Source organism: Dysidea avara, chromosome 8 (genome assembly GCF_963678975.1).
Source record: "Dysidea avara chromosome 8, odDysAvar1.4, whole genome shotgun sequence".
In the NCBI taxonomy this organism is placed as follows: domain Eukaryota; kingdom Metazoa; phylum Porifera; class Demospongiae; order Dictyoceratida; family Dysideidae; genus Dysidea; species Dysidea avara.
In genome coordinates, this window is record NC_089279.1 from 18,975,761 (window position 1) to 18,990,993 (window position 15,233).

Here is a 15,233-nt window from a genome sequence, read left to right on the forward strand (position 1 = left end):
AGGTAAACAACTAAAGTGGAGGTACCACAATGATGCAACAATACCTAAGGTGGAGTTGTGGTTTCAATTATGGCATTGTTATGCCGACTTTGAAGTGGTTTATACTTTTGAGCTGATGACACAGCCATCAGAAAATTGCTCTGGAGCTGAAAATTGCTAACCCCAGTGAAGTAACTATGCACTTTAAAGTAAGCACCAGTGACTATCCTTCACCCGACAGTACGTTTTTTAAAGTTCTCAAGTATTCTACATAGATTACAAGGCTTGAAAAGATTACAAAACAACACAACACTTACTTATATGTAACGCGCACGATAAAACTAAGATTTTCATGATGATCAGCGTGTGGACAAACCTCACAGCGATTTTCATCTTCGTTGGAGCTCGGACGACGGAGCAATCCCAAGTTAAACACGAGCTGTCATTTTGTGCCAGGGTTCTATTGGGGAATATACGGAGAATTTTCTATTAAAAAATCTCGGATACTGGAATGCCCTAGGCTACTATTATGCCTGAAATTATGCCGGCATAAACGCCGCATCCCTAACCATAATTATTGTTACTTTCTTTTTGATATACATTAAACCTGTAAAAGCACCATGCTCGTGCAGTACAGAAATAAACCATACAGTGTTTTATCAAGAGTAAATAATCTTCCATTATTTACTCTTGGTTTTATGTATGCGAGGTCAAAGTACAGGTACTTCCAAAATTTTTCTTAACTCTCCTGCTGGCAGGCTACATATAGTAGAACATGCTGAACTGAACTATTGGTACATGGTGCGACCGTAATACTGGATACAGGTAGTAACTACTCGTGATTGACAATTCGCATAGTAGGGGGACTGAAAGACAATTGAGGAAGTGTATTTGAGAAAATAATTGTTCACAAGTGTTGTCTGTGTGAGGTGTGGTCATCAATGCAGCAAAGTTGAAGGCATTGGTCCACCGAATCTAACCAAGAATGTGCTGATGAACAGTTTAGTGAACAACTTAAGACTAAGTTTGACAATACCACAGAGCCCTAATCATGAGTATAACAAATTCAAAAGTTAAACCATCATACACTATTGTGCTATGAACCTCCCTTGCCAGTTTCCCAAGAATACAATACAACTCTCCTGCTTTTCATGTTGCATGCAGAAGTACACAGTAACCATGTTATAACAATAGCATGTCATGTGTGCAAGGGTGATGTAAAAAGGTCGACGTAAAGTACATATACCACAACTAATCAAATGTTTCATCATTTTCTTCATCAAATGATAACAAGTTTGTGTTCTTTACTTTCTTACTGGTACTATTTCTCCTAACGGGTTTATCTGATTTAGTTCGTTTAGTAGATGCATCCATCCCACCACCACTAGAGTCTTCTGTTTTTCTCTTCTTCTCTGGCTTTTTAAATACTATCTTTCCATCTGCAGGCTCCTCTTCATCTATTAACAATACAAATTATAATGACATAAATATCACACAACCATAGTGGAAAGGTACATGTATATGGCAGAAATGAACGTCGCAACCTACAAAGGTTTGCTAATCATGTATATTATACAATCATATGTAAGAAAACTGCTGGGTCTTATACTGGCTTAGAACAAGCTCTTCTATGCCTATAGCTTATAGTATTAGGGTAGCATTTTAAAGTCTCATACCCAACTGTTCAATCATGTGAAGATAGTTTGGTGACATTGGTCCACATTCTTGGCCCCAGTGAAGTAAGTAGTGGTACACCTGTACAATTATAAACATCCTTCTCATGCTCATTTATGCTTAAAATCAAATAAATTTTCCAGCTGCTTAAAGAGTGTTTCTTTGGAATCTTGCTGGCATGACTAATAAATGCCAATTAATAATCTATATACAAAAACCTTAAAATTTGACAATAAACAATGGCTAAGAGCAAGTTATTTACGTACATAATTTATTAGTGCACACTTCCTGGGCCAAAAAGTTTGACTAGTGTCTCCAGGAAACCTTCACGCGATTAAGCACACGGGCAGCTGGGGATGAGACTTGGCCTTCCTTTAAAGGCTGACACTTCTTTCAATAAGAAGAGTATGCAGAAATATGTATGGTAACAACAGGTACAATTTCAAATATGAAACAGGATACATGTGGTATGCCATTGTGTTGTACAGATCAACAAACTGTCAGTGAGTAGGCTAGCTTATATCATAAATAATAAAACAATACCAAAGACAAAGCACAATAGCCTGTCTTTTATGTTTGCCTATGCTGTCATGTGGGTGATGAGCACAGTTGGGGTATCACAACTGTTACTAATTACATAACATTGTGTCTTTACATGATTATAGCCATGTTTATATCGCACATCAAAGTAAAAAAAAAACTGGGAGTATATGGTAGATAAACCCCAGTACTTATATGGAAGACAACATAATTATATTAACACATTCAATTGAAAGAAGTGTAATCAAAGCCTTACATTATAAAACTATAAGTTAACCTAAAATTGAAGCCATACACATTGTACAACTATAGTCTTGTTTCCATCTGCCCATGCACTCGAAGGTCGTGTGATTGAGTGCGTGGGCGGCTTGGGATGAGGTAGAACAGGTATAGCAAATCTTGAAGCCTTACACAACTGGTATGCTTGTCTAGCCTTATTGACACGTTGTTTGTGAACTTGACTGCTTCATAGTGTGGGATAGAAGCCACTTAAAACCCACCTGCAGTTGTAGGATATCTAGTATTCAACACCTCGGTCTCGGGTTGATAACTGATATCCTACTTGTGGTGGGGTTTAACTATAACTTAATCACAGCGACTACAAGAATCCTGATTAAGCTGTAACCACTAAGGATATCTAGTAACCACTGGGTACTATTTTAAATACCACCTTGTTTACTTATGTAATTCTCAGTGACTCTCTACACTATGGTATTACAACATACATAACAAGTTTAAGGAAAAATTAGGAATTTCTACACTATGGTCATATCACAAACATACATAACAAGTTTAAGGAAAAATTAGGAATTTTAAATAATAGTTAGACGTCAAGAACCAGGGTTCTACGTGATTTAGAAAACCCTCAGGCCCTTAGTAGCGTCCTCGCTGCGCTCGGGCGCTACAGCCCAGGGCCTTCGAGTTTTCTAAATCACGTAGAACCCAGTGGTTCTTGACGTCTAACTTATTTAGACTACAACTCGTTATTGTACCTTGAGTTGACAGCTGCTTGTAAACGAGAAATGTATGGCTAATTACTAGAAACAAGCCCTCTAGACCTCCCTACATGGCGAGCTACATGGCGGGACCTCAGCGTGGCTGTTGCTACCCGTTTAAACGCCCATGCGTTGCCAATGTTACAGGCGCGTGCTATGTATCGAAGTACTGGGCTCAGCGACTGGACTACAACTCATTGTTGCTGTTGTTGTGCCTCGACAGCAGCTTTGTAAGCAAGTAATGTAGTGTTGATTAGTACAAACAAGCCCATTACACCTCCCTCTAATTCAGTACGGCTGTTACTAGCCATTTAAACGCCCACGCATTGCCAATGTTACAGGTGTGTAATTATCATGCTTCGTATCGCCTCAGAGCGTGGTCTCTATTGGACATGACCATGATTCATATCGTGACATCACTACTTCAGGCTCTACGAGATTTAGAGACCACGTTTTCAGCCAATCAAATTTCAGTATCAAATTTGTTGTAGTCCAAGTTCGATTAGGGATCATAGAAAAAAAAGTAAGGAAAGGGAGGTCGCCTATACCTGCAGATATACTAGTGAACATTTAATCCCTAATTCAGTCTATGATACCTAATCGAACTTAAAATTCCTAATTTTTCCTTAAACTTGTTTGTTTACTTCTATTATGACTGGTAAACCCATGCATACTGCATCAAAAGAAAGGATGGCGCCAGAATTAATGTTTCATCTGAATGCGCCCCCCACCTATTAAATACTACGTCGAAAGTGCAGTGGCCATTACGATTCGCTTTCAGCTATGTTCAGCCCGTTACACAGCACTATAGACAAAAAATATTAGAAGAAGTGCCTCTGCAACAATCCAGAAAACATAACAGTTCACGTGCCCCAAACTATTAATTACTGCCTCGAAAGTGCAGCGGCCATTACGCTTCGCTTTCAGCTATGTTCAGTGAGATGTTCAGCCCGTTGTACAGCATTACAAATGAAGAACAGTGTTAGAATCATATCTGCAATCAATCCAGTCACCACGGAAAAACGGATGATTCCCATTTACACACACACTGTGTCAAATATTGTACATTCAGTAACTACTACTTATAAATCATTGTATATATTTATGATGTAGTTAACAGATGACAAAATGTCCTTGATTTAGCTACTTACGTATGCATGTACTTTAGGTTGGTTTTGTTGTAGATGTCACTATATATTATCTATGGATTTATTATGAAATAAAGTATGTATCATGGAGTGCCAAATAAGCCGTGCATCATGCTACCATAAATCGACACCTTGGGCTGTCAGCAAAAAGAAATGGGACACAAAGGAGGACAAAGAAGTAAGTCCATGATGCATGCATTGTACATACTGTGGTATGCCAAAAGGCATGCCTTGGGACGAAGCGATGTCGAACAGTGAAAAAATCAAGCCCATTGCCTTAGTCGTTATCAAGTTACGCTTGCCTGAAGGCAGGCAGGCAGGCAGGCAGGCAGGCAGGCAGGCAGGCAGGCAGGCAGGCAGGCAGGCAGGCAGGCAGGCAGGCAGGCAGGCAGGCAGGCAGGCAGGCAGGCAGGCAGGCAGGCAGGCAGGCAGGCAGGCAGGCAGGCAGGCAGGCAGGCAGGCAGGCAGGCAGGCAGGCAGGCAGGCAGGCAGGCAGGCAGGCAGGCAGGCAGGCAGGCAGGCAGGCAAGCAGGCAGTAGAAAATCCCATTGAATAAATTGTTTTTTAAATTTCGTAACAATTTATTGAAAGCCTTTAGGATCATACTGAAGACACTTTTGGGCTTGGTTATACCTATCCAATACTGCCAAGGTGCCAGGATGGAGTTGTGAAGCCGGTTTTTGGGTGAATTTTTTTGGCTAGGAAAACCTAAATCTCCATGATCCCTAATATACAGTACTACTGTACTGTATAACCATGCAATGTGGGTGATGTTGGAGTGATACAGAGTGATGTAGGAGTAATGTGTATTGAGTAACATGATATATGTGGTGTGACATGATATATGTGTGGTATTAACATTTGGTTTTTAATTATTAAAAATAAAAGGATATTGGTTTACACAAATTAACTTAGGTAATACCCAAAATAATCCCCTATAAACCCTCCAGATACTATAATATCACAGAAACTTTTAACTCCTATGCAGTGTTCAATCTCACTAGTACAAGTTGATTGGCTTTATTAGTAACACAGTATCCCCTAATAGTATAGGTATCACAGAAGATTTTAGTTGAAGTGTATATGAACTAGTACAATATGTTCTTTGTAATAATTTTATCTAACCTACTGATTTATACTGATGCCAACTGTGAAACATACGGTAAGGATGCAGCAAATGTATATTGTACATATATGGTCACGCACATGTTTAATATGTAATACAAGAAATATACGTATATCTATAGGCACTATTTGTTCATCACAACCTAACACGAGACAACCATTATGCAAGCAGCACAATGATACAGTAAGTTTTCTGTGCAACCCAGATGTAGACTGCTCTGGAGAACACGAATTTGTATTTGAGAGAAATAGCCAGGGAACAAATAACTATGATGAAATACAGAAAGGATGGTCTTATCAATACACTGGAAAAATACACAGTGTTACAGATGGTGGGAACCACAGATGTCAGAAAAGATGTAGGGATGGTAGTGCAAACTCAACATATTGTTATTTGACAATACAAGGTGGGTGGAACAGTATATACCTAACAACTATTAGTATACTATTGGTTCTATTACAGTAATGCCACCCACAATAGAGATGAACTTCCCTCCGACTACTAAACATACGAACTATATTGGAACATGCACTGCTACAGGAAACCCAACACCTGTCGTACAGGCAAAGTTGAACATTCCCTCAACTGACTGTCCATATACTACAAGCTATACTAATGTTAGTATGTACACAGGACAAGTAGTACTCACTATACCACATGTAACAACAAAGTGTCATAATGCCACCGTCTACTGTTCTGTGAGGTGTAGAAATTGTCGGACTCAACAATCATCAAAACTAAATGTTACAGAACTAAGTCTTACTGAAGGAGCATTAAGTATGTAGCAACTAAGCAACTTGTCGTATTATTTCACTGTCTATTTTATAGGCACTGATCCAGACAACACTCCTGAACCAACAACCCCTTTACCAGGAAGAGGCAGCACAAACAACATCAACTTCTTGATGATATTTATTCTTGTGATCATCGTGTTTAGTTTCAGTTCATAGAAACAAATAATAATCAACAGAATCACTAACCTTATTATAGTACGTATTTTATATACAGGTATGTAGGATATTAATGGGTAGTGTATGCAAGGTCTGTATAAACTGTACTAGAGTAGGATATGCTGTAGTGTATGAGATGTATACTGATACAGAGACAGTAATAGGCACTAAAACTGTACATAGTCAAATTGTAAATTTTATTTTAATAAATACTAATTAAATTTTTAAGTATGTGTAACTTAAGAGATTAACATATCACATATTATGAATATCTTTAAACAACTTGCTAAGTTTTTCTAAATTGTAACATACTTGTGTTAGGGAACATACATATACACAATAGGGTTCTCTCAGAGAAACTAAAAATGAAAATGCAAAACAAGCAAATAACTTTACTACCTGCTAACCATGTACAGAACAAAATCATTTGACTCACAACATCCTGTTTATAAATATAACAGTTCCCTTTGATAAACTATAAGACAAAAATTTGCTGACAAAGCTGAAATTCATCATAATGCTCACCACATTCTATTACATACTATACAAGACCCAATGTAACACTTTCACACCTTAGATTAAAGGAATTCCATAGGCTACATTTGCCTCTTTACAGGGAGACATCTGAATGTACACCGGTGCACATTGAAAGTATCCCAGGAAAGTGGTTGCACTTCTAAAAGAGCAAGCCACTTTCATCAAAGCAAGCATGGTATTGATGTGGATGAGGTAGTGGTACCGCCCTCTACTTTTTTTATACAAACTCAGACCGAAATCGATTATGGGAATGCTTAAGTGATGATTGCCACAAATTGAAGTGCTGCTACAGGAAGCACTCACAAATGAAGGCGTTTCAGTATTACCGTTCTACAAGTTGGGAAATATTACTTAAAGGTGAGAACTAGTCCTACAGTGCATTCACAAACGTTTTGGCATGTTTTTAAATGCAGACTTACAGTTTTGAATGTGGACATGCACACATTACAGACGACACAAGTTTACCCCTCTATAACGAAGCTTACCCCTTAAGTCCTTAGTATACATTGTGATTAGTCTTTAAACAATGTGAAAGCATTAACCCTTAAATGCACATAAGCCTTGCAGATTACGCATGCCCCTGGAAAATGCATAAGCCTATATATAGGCTTTTACACATGGCTGTAAACAAAGTGCTGTAACTTTCGAAGCGTTCATCGTATGGCTTTGTAATCTGTGCCATTCTACTCATGATGTAATAAGCATTAAAATGATACCTAGGGGTTTACCCTACGACCAAAGTATAAGAACTAAAACTCAACGTGAAAATAATTCTTAACAAAGAGCTACAAAAATGTGCTACATACCTTTAGAAAATGATCCATAACTCCTTGCCAGTTGGTCCGAATCGCTGCAAACAAGTATTAGTCGAATCGCCATTCAATGGCGAATCAGGCCATATACAGCTCATGTGATTAAATCCACAATCAATATGACAGGCAAGACGAAGAATGTGCTGTTGCAATAAATAAAGTGAGACGTTACTTCGCTTTATAACAAGTAAGCCTTTGTTGCTAAGGTTATTTAGCCTTCCCCAAGTAGGCTAATGAATAAGCTTTCTATTGATACGTATCTCGTTTTAGGCTAATAGAATTAGGAGAGGCTATCTAGCCTCACCATATAAGCTTGCTTTGTTTACACACGTATTCCTTAAAAGCTACGTGCACATTTACGGCTTAATTCCTTAAAAGTTTCATGCGCATTTAAGGGTTAAAACACCCCAAAATTTGTCCCACTCAACATTTCCATGATATCTGTAGGACTTGTCCATTTATTATAACATCGTAGCTACAATGTTACTTGTGTCTAACCATAATTGAATCTTTCAGGCATACATATAAAATGAATCCAGTGGCTACACTCGTATTCGCATCAAGGCTATCAGTCTGAAATGGAAGTGTTACATATTAGCTGTAACATGGGCACTCCTGATTTGCCTGATATGTACGTATGCCCAAAGCCCGAGGGCCGTGGGCATACATATCAGGCAAATCACTCATGTCCATGTTACAACTATGTGAATGACATACCCAGAACAGCCTTTCAAACTGAATTAGAGATTAAATATCCACTGGTATCAGCAGGTGTAGGCGGAGTTGGGTAGTTACTTTGTATTAGTTAGAACAAGCCTACAAGGTTTCTACGCTATTTAGAGATCTGAGGATGATATGGACAAGTCTACCCCGGCCCAAGGTAATTGATTGTGAGTAGCCAAGCCCACATCCCCTAAGGGGTTTTGAAATAGCATAGAAACCAATGTTGGCTCATTTTAAAGTGATTTAGAAAATCTTCGTAAACAAAGTAGGTAGGTAAAGAAAGGGAGTGAGACATTAGTGTATTGAACACCTAGACCTGAATGCTAATGATGCTTGTATTGTCCAGAAAGTAAGCTAACCGTAAGGACATTTTATTTCTGGCTTTGCTGATTTTCGTTTGATGAATGTAGTAAACAACCACTGGTGAAATCACAGGTTGCTAACAATTTAGTAACCCTGCCACAGGTTTCATAATAACTTCAGACATCAAAGGAAATATTAATACTTATTACTTGCTACTTATAACACAATAGAGCAAAAAAAAAAAAGAAAAAAAAAAAAAAAAAGATTATAGTTACATATTACTTCATTATAAATGTAAACTAGACATATTAAAGAATCAAATAAGGAATAGGATTGCCCATGAAAAAAGAAGGAGCACTGGATTAGAATGACAACGATTGTGGCTACATCAATGATTGTGACTACATCAAGTAAACCCACAAATCCCTATGCACAACTTTACCAAAAGTTGTAAAGATAAGTAATTTGTGAGTAGTTTACTAGATGTAACCACAATCATTGCCATTCTTCTCCAGCGATCCTTCTTGTTTCATGGTGTTTTTCAGCAATCCCTATTCCTCAACTTTTAATATATCTAGTTTGTGTACTTTTTCCAAATCCATGTAGCCATTCTTCTCCAGCGATCCTTCTTGTTTCATGGGGTTTTTCAGCAAACCCTATTCCTCAACTTTTAATTTTAATATATCTAGTTTGTGTACTTTTCCAAATCCATTTATGAAATACAACTTGCAAGACAAATTAGTGTAACAGAGATTCATCAGATTTAAAGATTAACCAGAGTGTTATGATTATTATTATTAATTAATATAGACACTTTACCAATCATAATTTTTTTTTCCACATCAAACCGATCACAATAAACAGCAAATTAAAACAGATCATCACTTGTAACATAATTTTTAAAAAAAAACGTAATTAAAAAAAAAAATTTGTAACGTAATTTTAAAAAATTGAAATTAAAATAATCAAATAATCGCTACTTAAATTACTTGGAGGTCAACAAGCATATCAGCTGGGAGACTAACTCCATCATCAATACCTGTACCTGACCTCTGATCTACCCATGATACTCTCAAACAGGTGCATAGCTTGGATGACAGCAAATGACAGTCATGCCCTGATCCAGCCCAATACCTCAATATAGCTCTTCCCCCAACTAACTGATGGCTTCAGTGAAACAATTCAAACAAAAATCAGCCTCATGCCCCAAAGAGATGGCAAAAGGTGAAAAGGAGGCATGATGTTCCTTAGCAGCAGCCCTGTATATACTCTTCTTTTCATCTTCAGCAGTGGTAAGCACATTAGCAACAGAATGATGAACATAAGAAGGGGCATCAACATCAGTCACGCGAACATCAAAGAGTGTCTTGGCCTGAAGTAGCCAAACACCATGGACTCCAAGATCAGTGATCAATACAACCAACATCATCACCAGTCATAAAAACTGTTCAGTGGCAATTCTGATAAGCGTAAGTTAAGATAATCAGTCAGTGATTGTGCACTTGCCAATAGTTATCATCCTAGGGGAGTATAGCTAACATGTAGTAGGTTCCGATTGGCTCACTAGAAGTTTACCACACCCATTGGGTAAATCACACTAAAGGAATCCCATAGAGCTGTGGTCAGCTATGTTGTGGTTAGCATGTATGCAATTGCTTCCCACAGACAATGTGGCACCCACAAAATAATCATAACCACCAGACTCAGAATACAGTAGTTTGTACAGAATGAAAGTACGTAAGACTGAAGGTAATAAGCTGCTATTGAAACAAAACTTGTGGCCAACTTCACATTGCAGAAAGCAGCAGAATATATCGTGAGTATAAGCGACCTGCCCACGTATACTAATCACAACTAGAAAAACCATCTAGGACCAAGCCTTTGTGCATGGGTTAAGCTTATTTTGAGTTTAATAACAGATTTGATTAACAAAAATCCTTGTGAACAAATCTAACTCTTCATAGTGGGACCTTTTATGGTTTTGCATACAGAATGACGTCTGAGCAAAACAAAAACACAGCTAGAAAATAGGTCATGGTTATGGGGAAGGATTCAGTAAGCGCATTATTTGATGAAAGAGCTGCTTTTCATTCATAAAATAAAATAATCAGATGAATACCAAGTACACAAAAATCTTTGGAATTTTAAACTAGAGTAGGGACCATATATACGTAGCACATCGATAAAAAGTACTGAAACAAGCTGGAGTAGTGCCCGATATTAAATCACAGTAAAACTATAAGTGTTATTTTCTGTTACGAAGGGAAGCCATCACATGCTACCACCAAATGGACACCTTGGGACACAAAGGAGGACACTGGTAAGTCCATGAAGAATGCATTGTACGTACTGCGGTATGCCAAAAGGCACGTGTTCGGCTGAAGCAACGTTGAACTGTGAAAAAAATAAGCCTGTGGCCTTAGCAACTTGTTGAAAGCATTTTGAGTCAATCTGAAGGTTGTTTGGGCTTAGTTTTATCTAACCAATACTGCTCCATCGTCATCAGGGAAAATTGAAGCTGGGTTTTGGGTGAAGTCTTTTCATGTTCCACGCCAAACCTTTGTGGCCCCTACTATACAGTACTATCGTACTGTATGATATGAAGGTAAACAATATGTTCCTTTCACTTGATACTCACTGGTGAACCTATACTCTTGCAAAGAACTACATTGGTACATCCCCTCTTTCCAGAAGCTTAATTGATCTGTCCCTGCTACTTGTTCTTGTGAGTCTCCTCAGTGTTACATAACTTATCATTCATTCCTGCTTAATGCACTGTAAAGCCATAATAACAATGGTGAGAGTGTTTTAAGCTTCTAGAGATACTGAAAATATCCCATCTTTGGCATGCAGGTAGTCACATTACAGGTGGTAGTAATAGGTGTGGTGAATATAGACAACTGGAATTCAAAAACCCTCTTAACCCTCCTTGCAATCAAATCAGTCAGTTTCAAGTGAAGAACAAGACTGGCTGGGAGATTGGAAACAGCTGAAATTGAAAACTGAAACTGAAAAACTAAAATTGGTCAAAATTTCATATTAATAGGTACCTCTTAACAAAGACCACCTCTGTAATAAGACCACCTGTATAATAAGACTGCTTCTAATAAGATCACCTCATTGTTAGGTCTATAGCTAAGGTGTATTCATAATGTAATAAAGTATCAATCAATTAATCAGTCAGTGCTTAAAAGTTAAAATGACAACTGCAGGGTTGTACAAAAGGATAATATACTATCTTACCGTGCCAAGACCGAAAGTCCATGGTCATGTCACAAATGAAAATGGAGCAATTGCATGCATAATTTTCTCTGCTGATACTGGATTTGATAATGGATTTCTCATGAATTGTGCATGATTTTTAAGAGTTGCATAGTCAAATTAATGATCTTGGACTTTGTGTCTTGGTAATAGTTAGACACTCGTAATAGGCGTCTTCGAGGATTTAAAAACGTCAGGTGATAATAGCCCATTTTCACACAAGGGCTAAGGAATGTGGTGGTTAATAATTGTGATTGCACGATATCCGGTGTCCTTTAAAATGTATTGAAGCCTATGGGAGTGAAGTACAAAATCTTCACGGGAGCCTAAACTGTACCGTTTATTCTTATTACGAGAATGAAATTGTAATCTTCAGGTTGTTAGCACCATGATGGTATATAGTTTGTGAAGATTCGCTGTGTTGTAAAGCGAAAAGAAGCAACTTTAGCATGGCAGAAGACTCTAGAGACTTTGTTTTCAGCACCTAGAAAGTCTACTTAGTGAGATAAACTTTGCTACTGCGTTTCTACAAAGCTGGGAACAATGCTATGCAAAATTTTCTCACAGAAATAGGTGATCTTTCATCGCTGTGATTCTATCAATACTAGACAATTATTTCACCCATAACAGTAGGTTTAGTGGCCAAGTTTTGTTGCCTAACGATCCTCTATACTTATAAAAGTAAAATTACCTTACTTTAGGAAAGATGCAGCCTTTAAAACTTAAGATATCACTACCATTTGACACAAGATCGCTGGATTTCTCGATCCCAACACAGCGTATCATTCCAATTTTCACGTCATTGTCGTAGTATAGTGGCTGCTATAAAAGTACGTTCTTATAATAAGAATAAACGGTATGGTTTGGGCTCACGTGAAGTGTAAATATCTTAGTCCCATAGGCTTCAATACATTTTAAGGCCTCCCAAAGGACACCGGATGTTGCGCAATGTGTAATAAATTAGTATTCATTACCATACTGTGAATACTTATAAAGCTTGCGTGGAAATGGACTATTACTGATGTCACCTCAGGTTTTTAAATCTTTGAAGATGCCTATTACGAGTGTCTAACTATTACCAAGACATAAAGTCCAAGATCATTAATTTAACTATGCAACTCTTAAAAAATCATGCATAATTCATGAGAAATCCATTATCAAATCCAGCATCAGCAGAGAAAATTATGCATGAAATTGCTCCATTTTCATTTGTGACATGACCAGGTCTTGGCACGGTAAGATAGTATATTATCCTTTTGCACAACCCTGCAGCTGTCTTTTAACTTTTAAGCACCGACTGATTGATTGATTGATACTTTATTACATTATGAGTACACCTTAGCCTACTTGACATAACTACTATAATGAGGTGGTCTTTTTATAGGCGGTCTTATTACAGGGGTGGCCTTTGTTAAGAGGTACCTGTTAATATGAAGTTTTGACCAATTTTAGTTTTTCAGTTTTAGTTTTCAATTTCAGCTGTTTCCAATCTCCCAGACTGGCCAGCCCTCCAGGATTATGTGGTCACTTGCCATCTCATTCAGAAGTCATCATTATTGGAGGAAGTTTTTGATTGTTTTCATTATTATACACTGTATATAAGGCCACAGGATTTTTTAAATCCGGTTTTCTGAGAATGTAGCACAAAGCCACCTAACTTCAAAGGCAAATTTCAGGGTACATATCTTATAAACCATGGTACATTTACGTTAAACCATGGCTGCCAAGGTACATGGCCTTGGTGTGGAAGCAGTACTGTCAAATTCTTTATATATATAAAAACCCAAGCCGAAATCGATTGTAGGAATTTATTATTGGTCACGTGATGAAAACCATGCTTTTGCATCCTACAACACTCAGACGGAAGCGATTTGTCACCCTTGCCATCCTATTAGTTGAGAAACATTGGTTTAAGGTAAAAGCTAGTGCTATAGCATATTCATAAGTGGTTCGCCACATTTTCAAATACAGACATGCCCACTTTTCGAGTAACACAAGATAAACACTCTACAGCAAAGTTTACCCCAATAGATGTTTAGTAAATGTAGTAAACGATCTGTAAAACGATGCAGTAGCTTTAAAATACAGTAGATCCTCAGTTATCCAAACTCCAATGTGTTTTAGGCAATTGTAAAAGTGTTCAGATAAGTAAACTGTTCAGATAACTGAAGCCCATGCATTTACTGTATATACAGAGCTCTGTTGAAATACTCTAATAGAACATACACATGTGCACAGAACACTCTAATAGAACAGTCATTTCCAGTGTCAGATTAATGAGGGTTGGATAACTGAGGCTGTACTTGTAAAATCACTTAATTAAAATTTTCCGTGATACTGTTAGGACTTCCCCGTTCATGTTAACAAATGTAGTCACAACATTAGTTGCTGCTGTTCCATAATCAAATTTCACAAGTTGGTCTATACGTATAATGAATTTAGTGGTCGGTCTCGTATTGGTTTGGGTGATTAATCGCCTGCAGGCTCTTAGCCTGCATTGGCATGGTACATATCAGTTGTATCGCGTGCCCTTGTGATTTGCCTGATATGTACACCCACGCTCTCGGTCTGACGGCCCTCGAGCTTGGGTGTACATATCTGGCAAATCACTCGGGTACATGATACAACTATTAGTTAAATCTGAGGGTACCTATTTAGTTAATTGTGCATGCTACACAAACTGCCTTAGAATTTTACGAATTTGAAGAGAATTTTGAGAATCGAATGTGCCATTTTGAAAACAAAGAAACTGGGTAGCCTTTGCTACTTATGTATAGGAGCTTTTGATAGTCTAAGTACCCAGGAAAATTTTAAAAATTTGTGATAAACAATGGCTAAGCAAGTTACTCAGGTACATACTTTATTAGTGCACACTCCCTGGGCCGACTAGTGTCTCCATGTACATGAGTGGCTGGGGATGAGACTTGACCTCTTCCTTTATATGTATTTCAATAAAATGAGACACAGACATGTCAGACAACTGCAATTTCAACAATTCATGAATATCGAATCAGGATACAAATGGCAAGCCATTGTGTAAAGTATATAGATGAACAGAAGTAGGCTAGCTCATATGCCAAATATTCAAAGATAAAGCACAATAGTCAGCCTTTTAATGTTACTATTCTACTGTCGTGTGGGTGATGGACACATTTGGAGTATCACAAGTGTTACTGATTAATATG

At 37.8% G+C, this 15,233-nt stretch overlaps 2 protein-coding genes across 5 annotated transcripts in view; one reads left to right on the forward strand and one right to left on the reverse strand.

Moving 5' to 3' along the window:
- LOC136262734 (uncharacterized protein KIAA1143 homolog) overlaps positions 1 to 15,233 on the reverse strand; it is a 58,299-nt gene that overhangs the window by 34,204 nt on the left and 8,862 nt on the right. The window contains exons 2-3 of one of the 4 annotated variants that reach the window (XM_066057116.1): positions 1,656 to 1,734; positions 1,107 to 1,436 (exon numbers count right to left, since the gene is read on the reverse strand). The exons of 1 other annotated variant lie outside the window; for it this stretch is intronic. In XM_066057116.1, coding sequence (XP_065913188.1) covers positions 1,231 to 1,436; positions 1,656 to 1,734 — 285 coding nt within the window. In that variant the 3' untranslated portion in view covers positions 1,107 to 1,230. Of the gene's footprint in view, positions 1 to 1,106; positions 1,437 to 1,655; positions 1,735 to 15,233 lie in introns of those variants that run through there. 2 more of the 4 variants (XM_066057118.1, XM_066057117.1) reach the window with 2 other exon arrangements.
- On the forward strand, positions 5,311 to 6,655 carry LOC136262731 (uncharacterized). Its single transcript, XM_066057112.1, has 4 exons — positions 5,311 to 5,498; positions 5,584 to 5,868; positions 5,925 to 6,239; positions 6,291 to 6,655. The coding sequence occupies exons 1-4, from the start codon at positions 5,435 to 5,437 to the stop codon at positions 6,410 to 6,412; spliced, it is 786 nt and encodes a 261-aa protein (XP_065913184.1). The 5' UTR covers positions 5,311 to 5,434; the 3' UTR covers positions 6,413 to 6,655.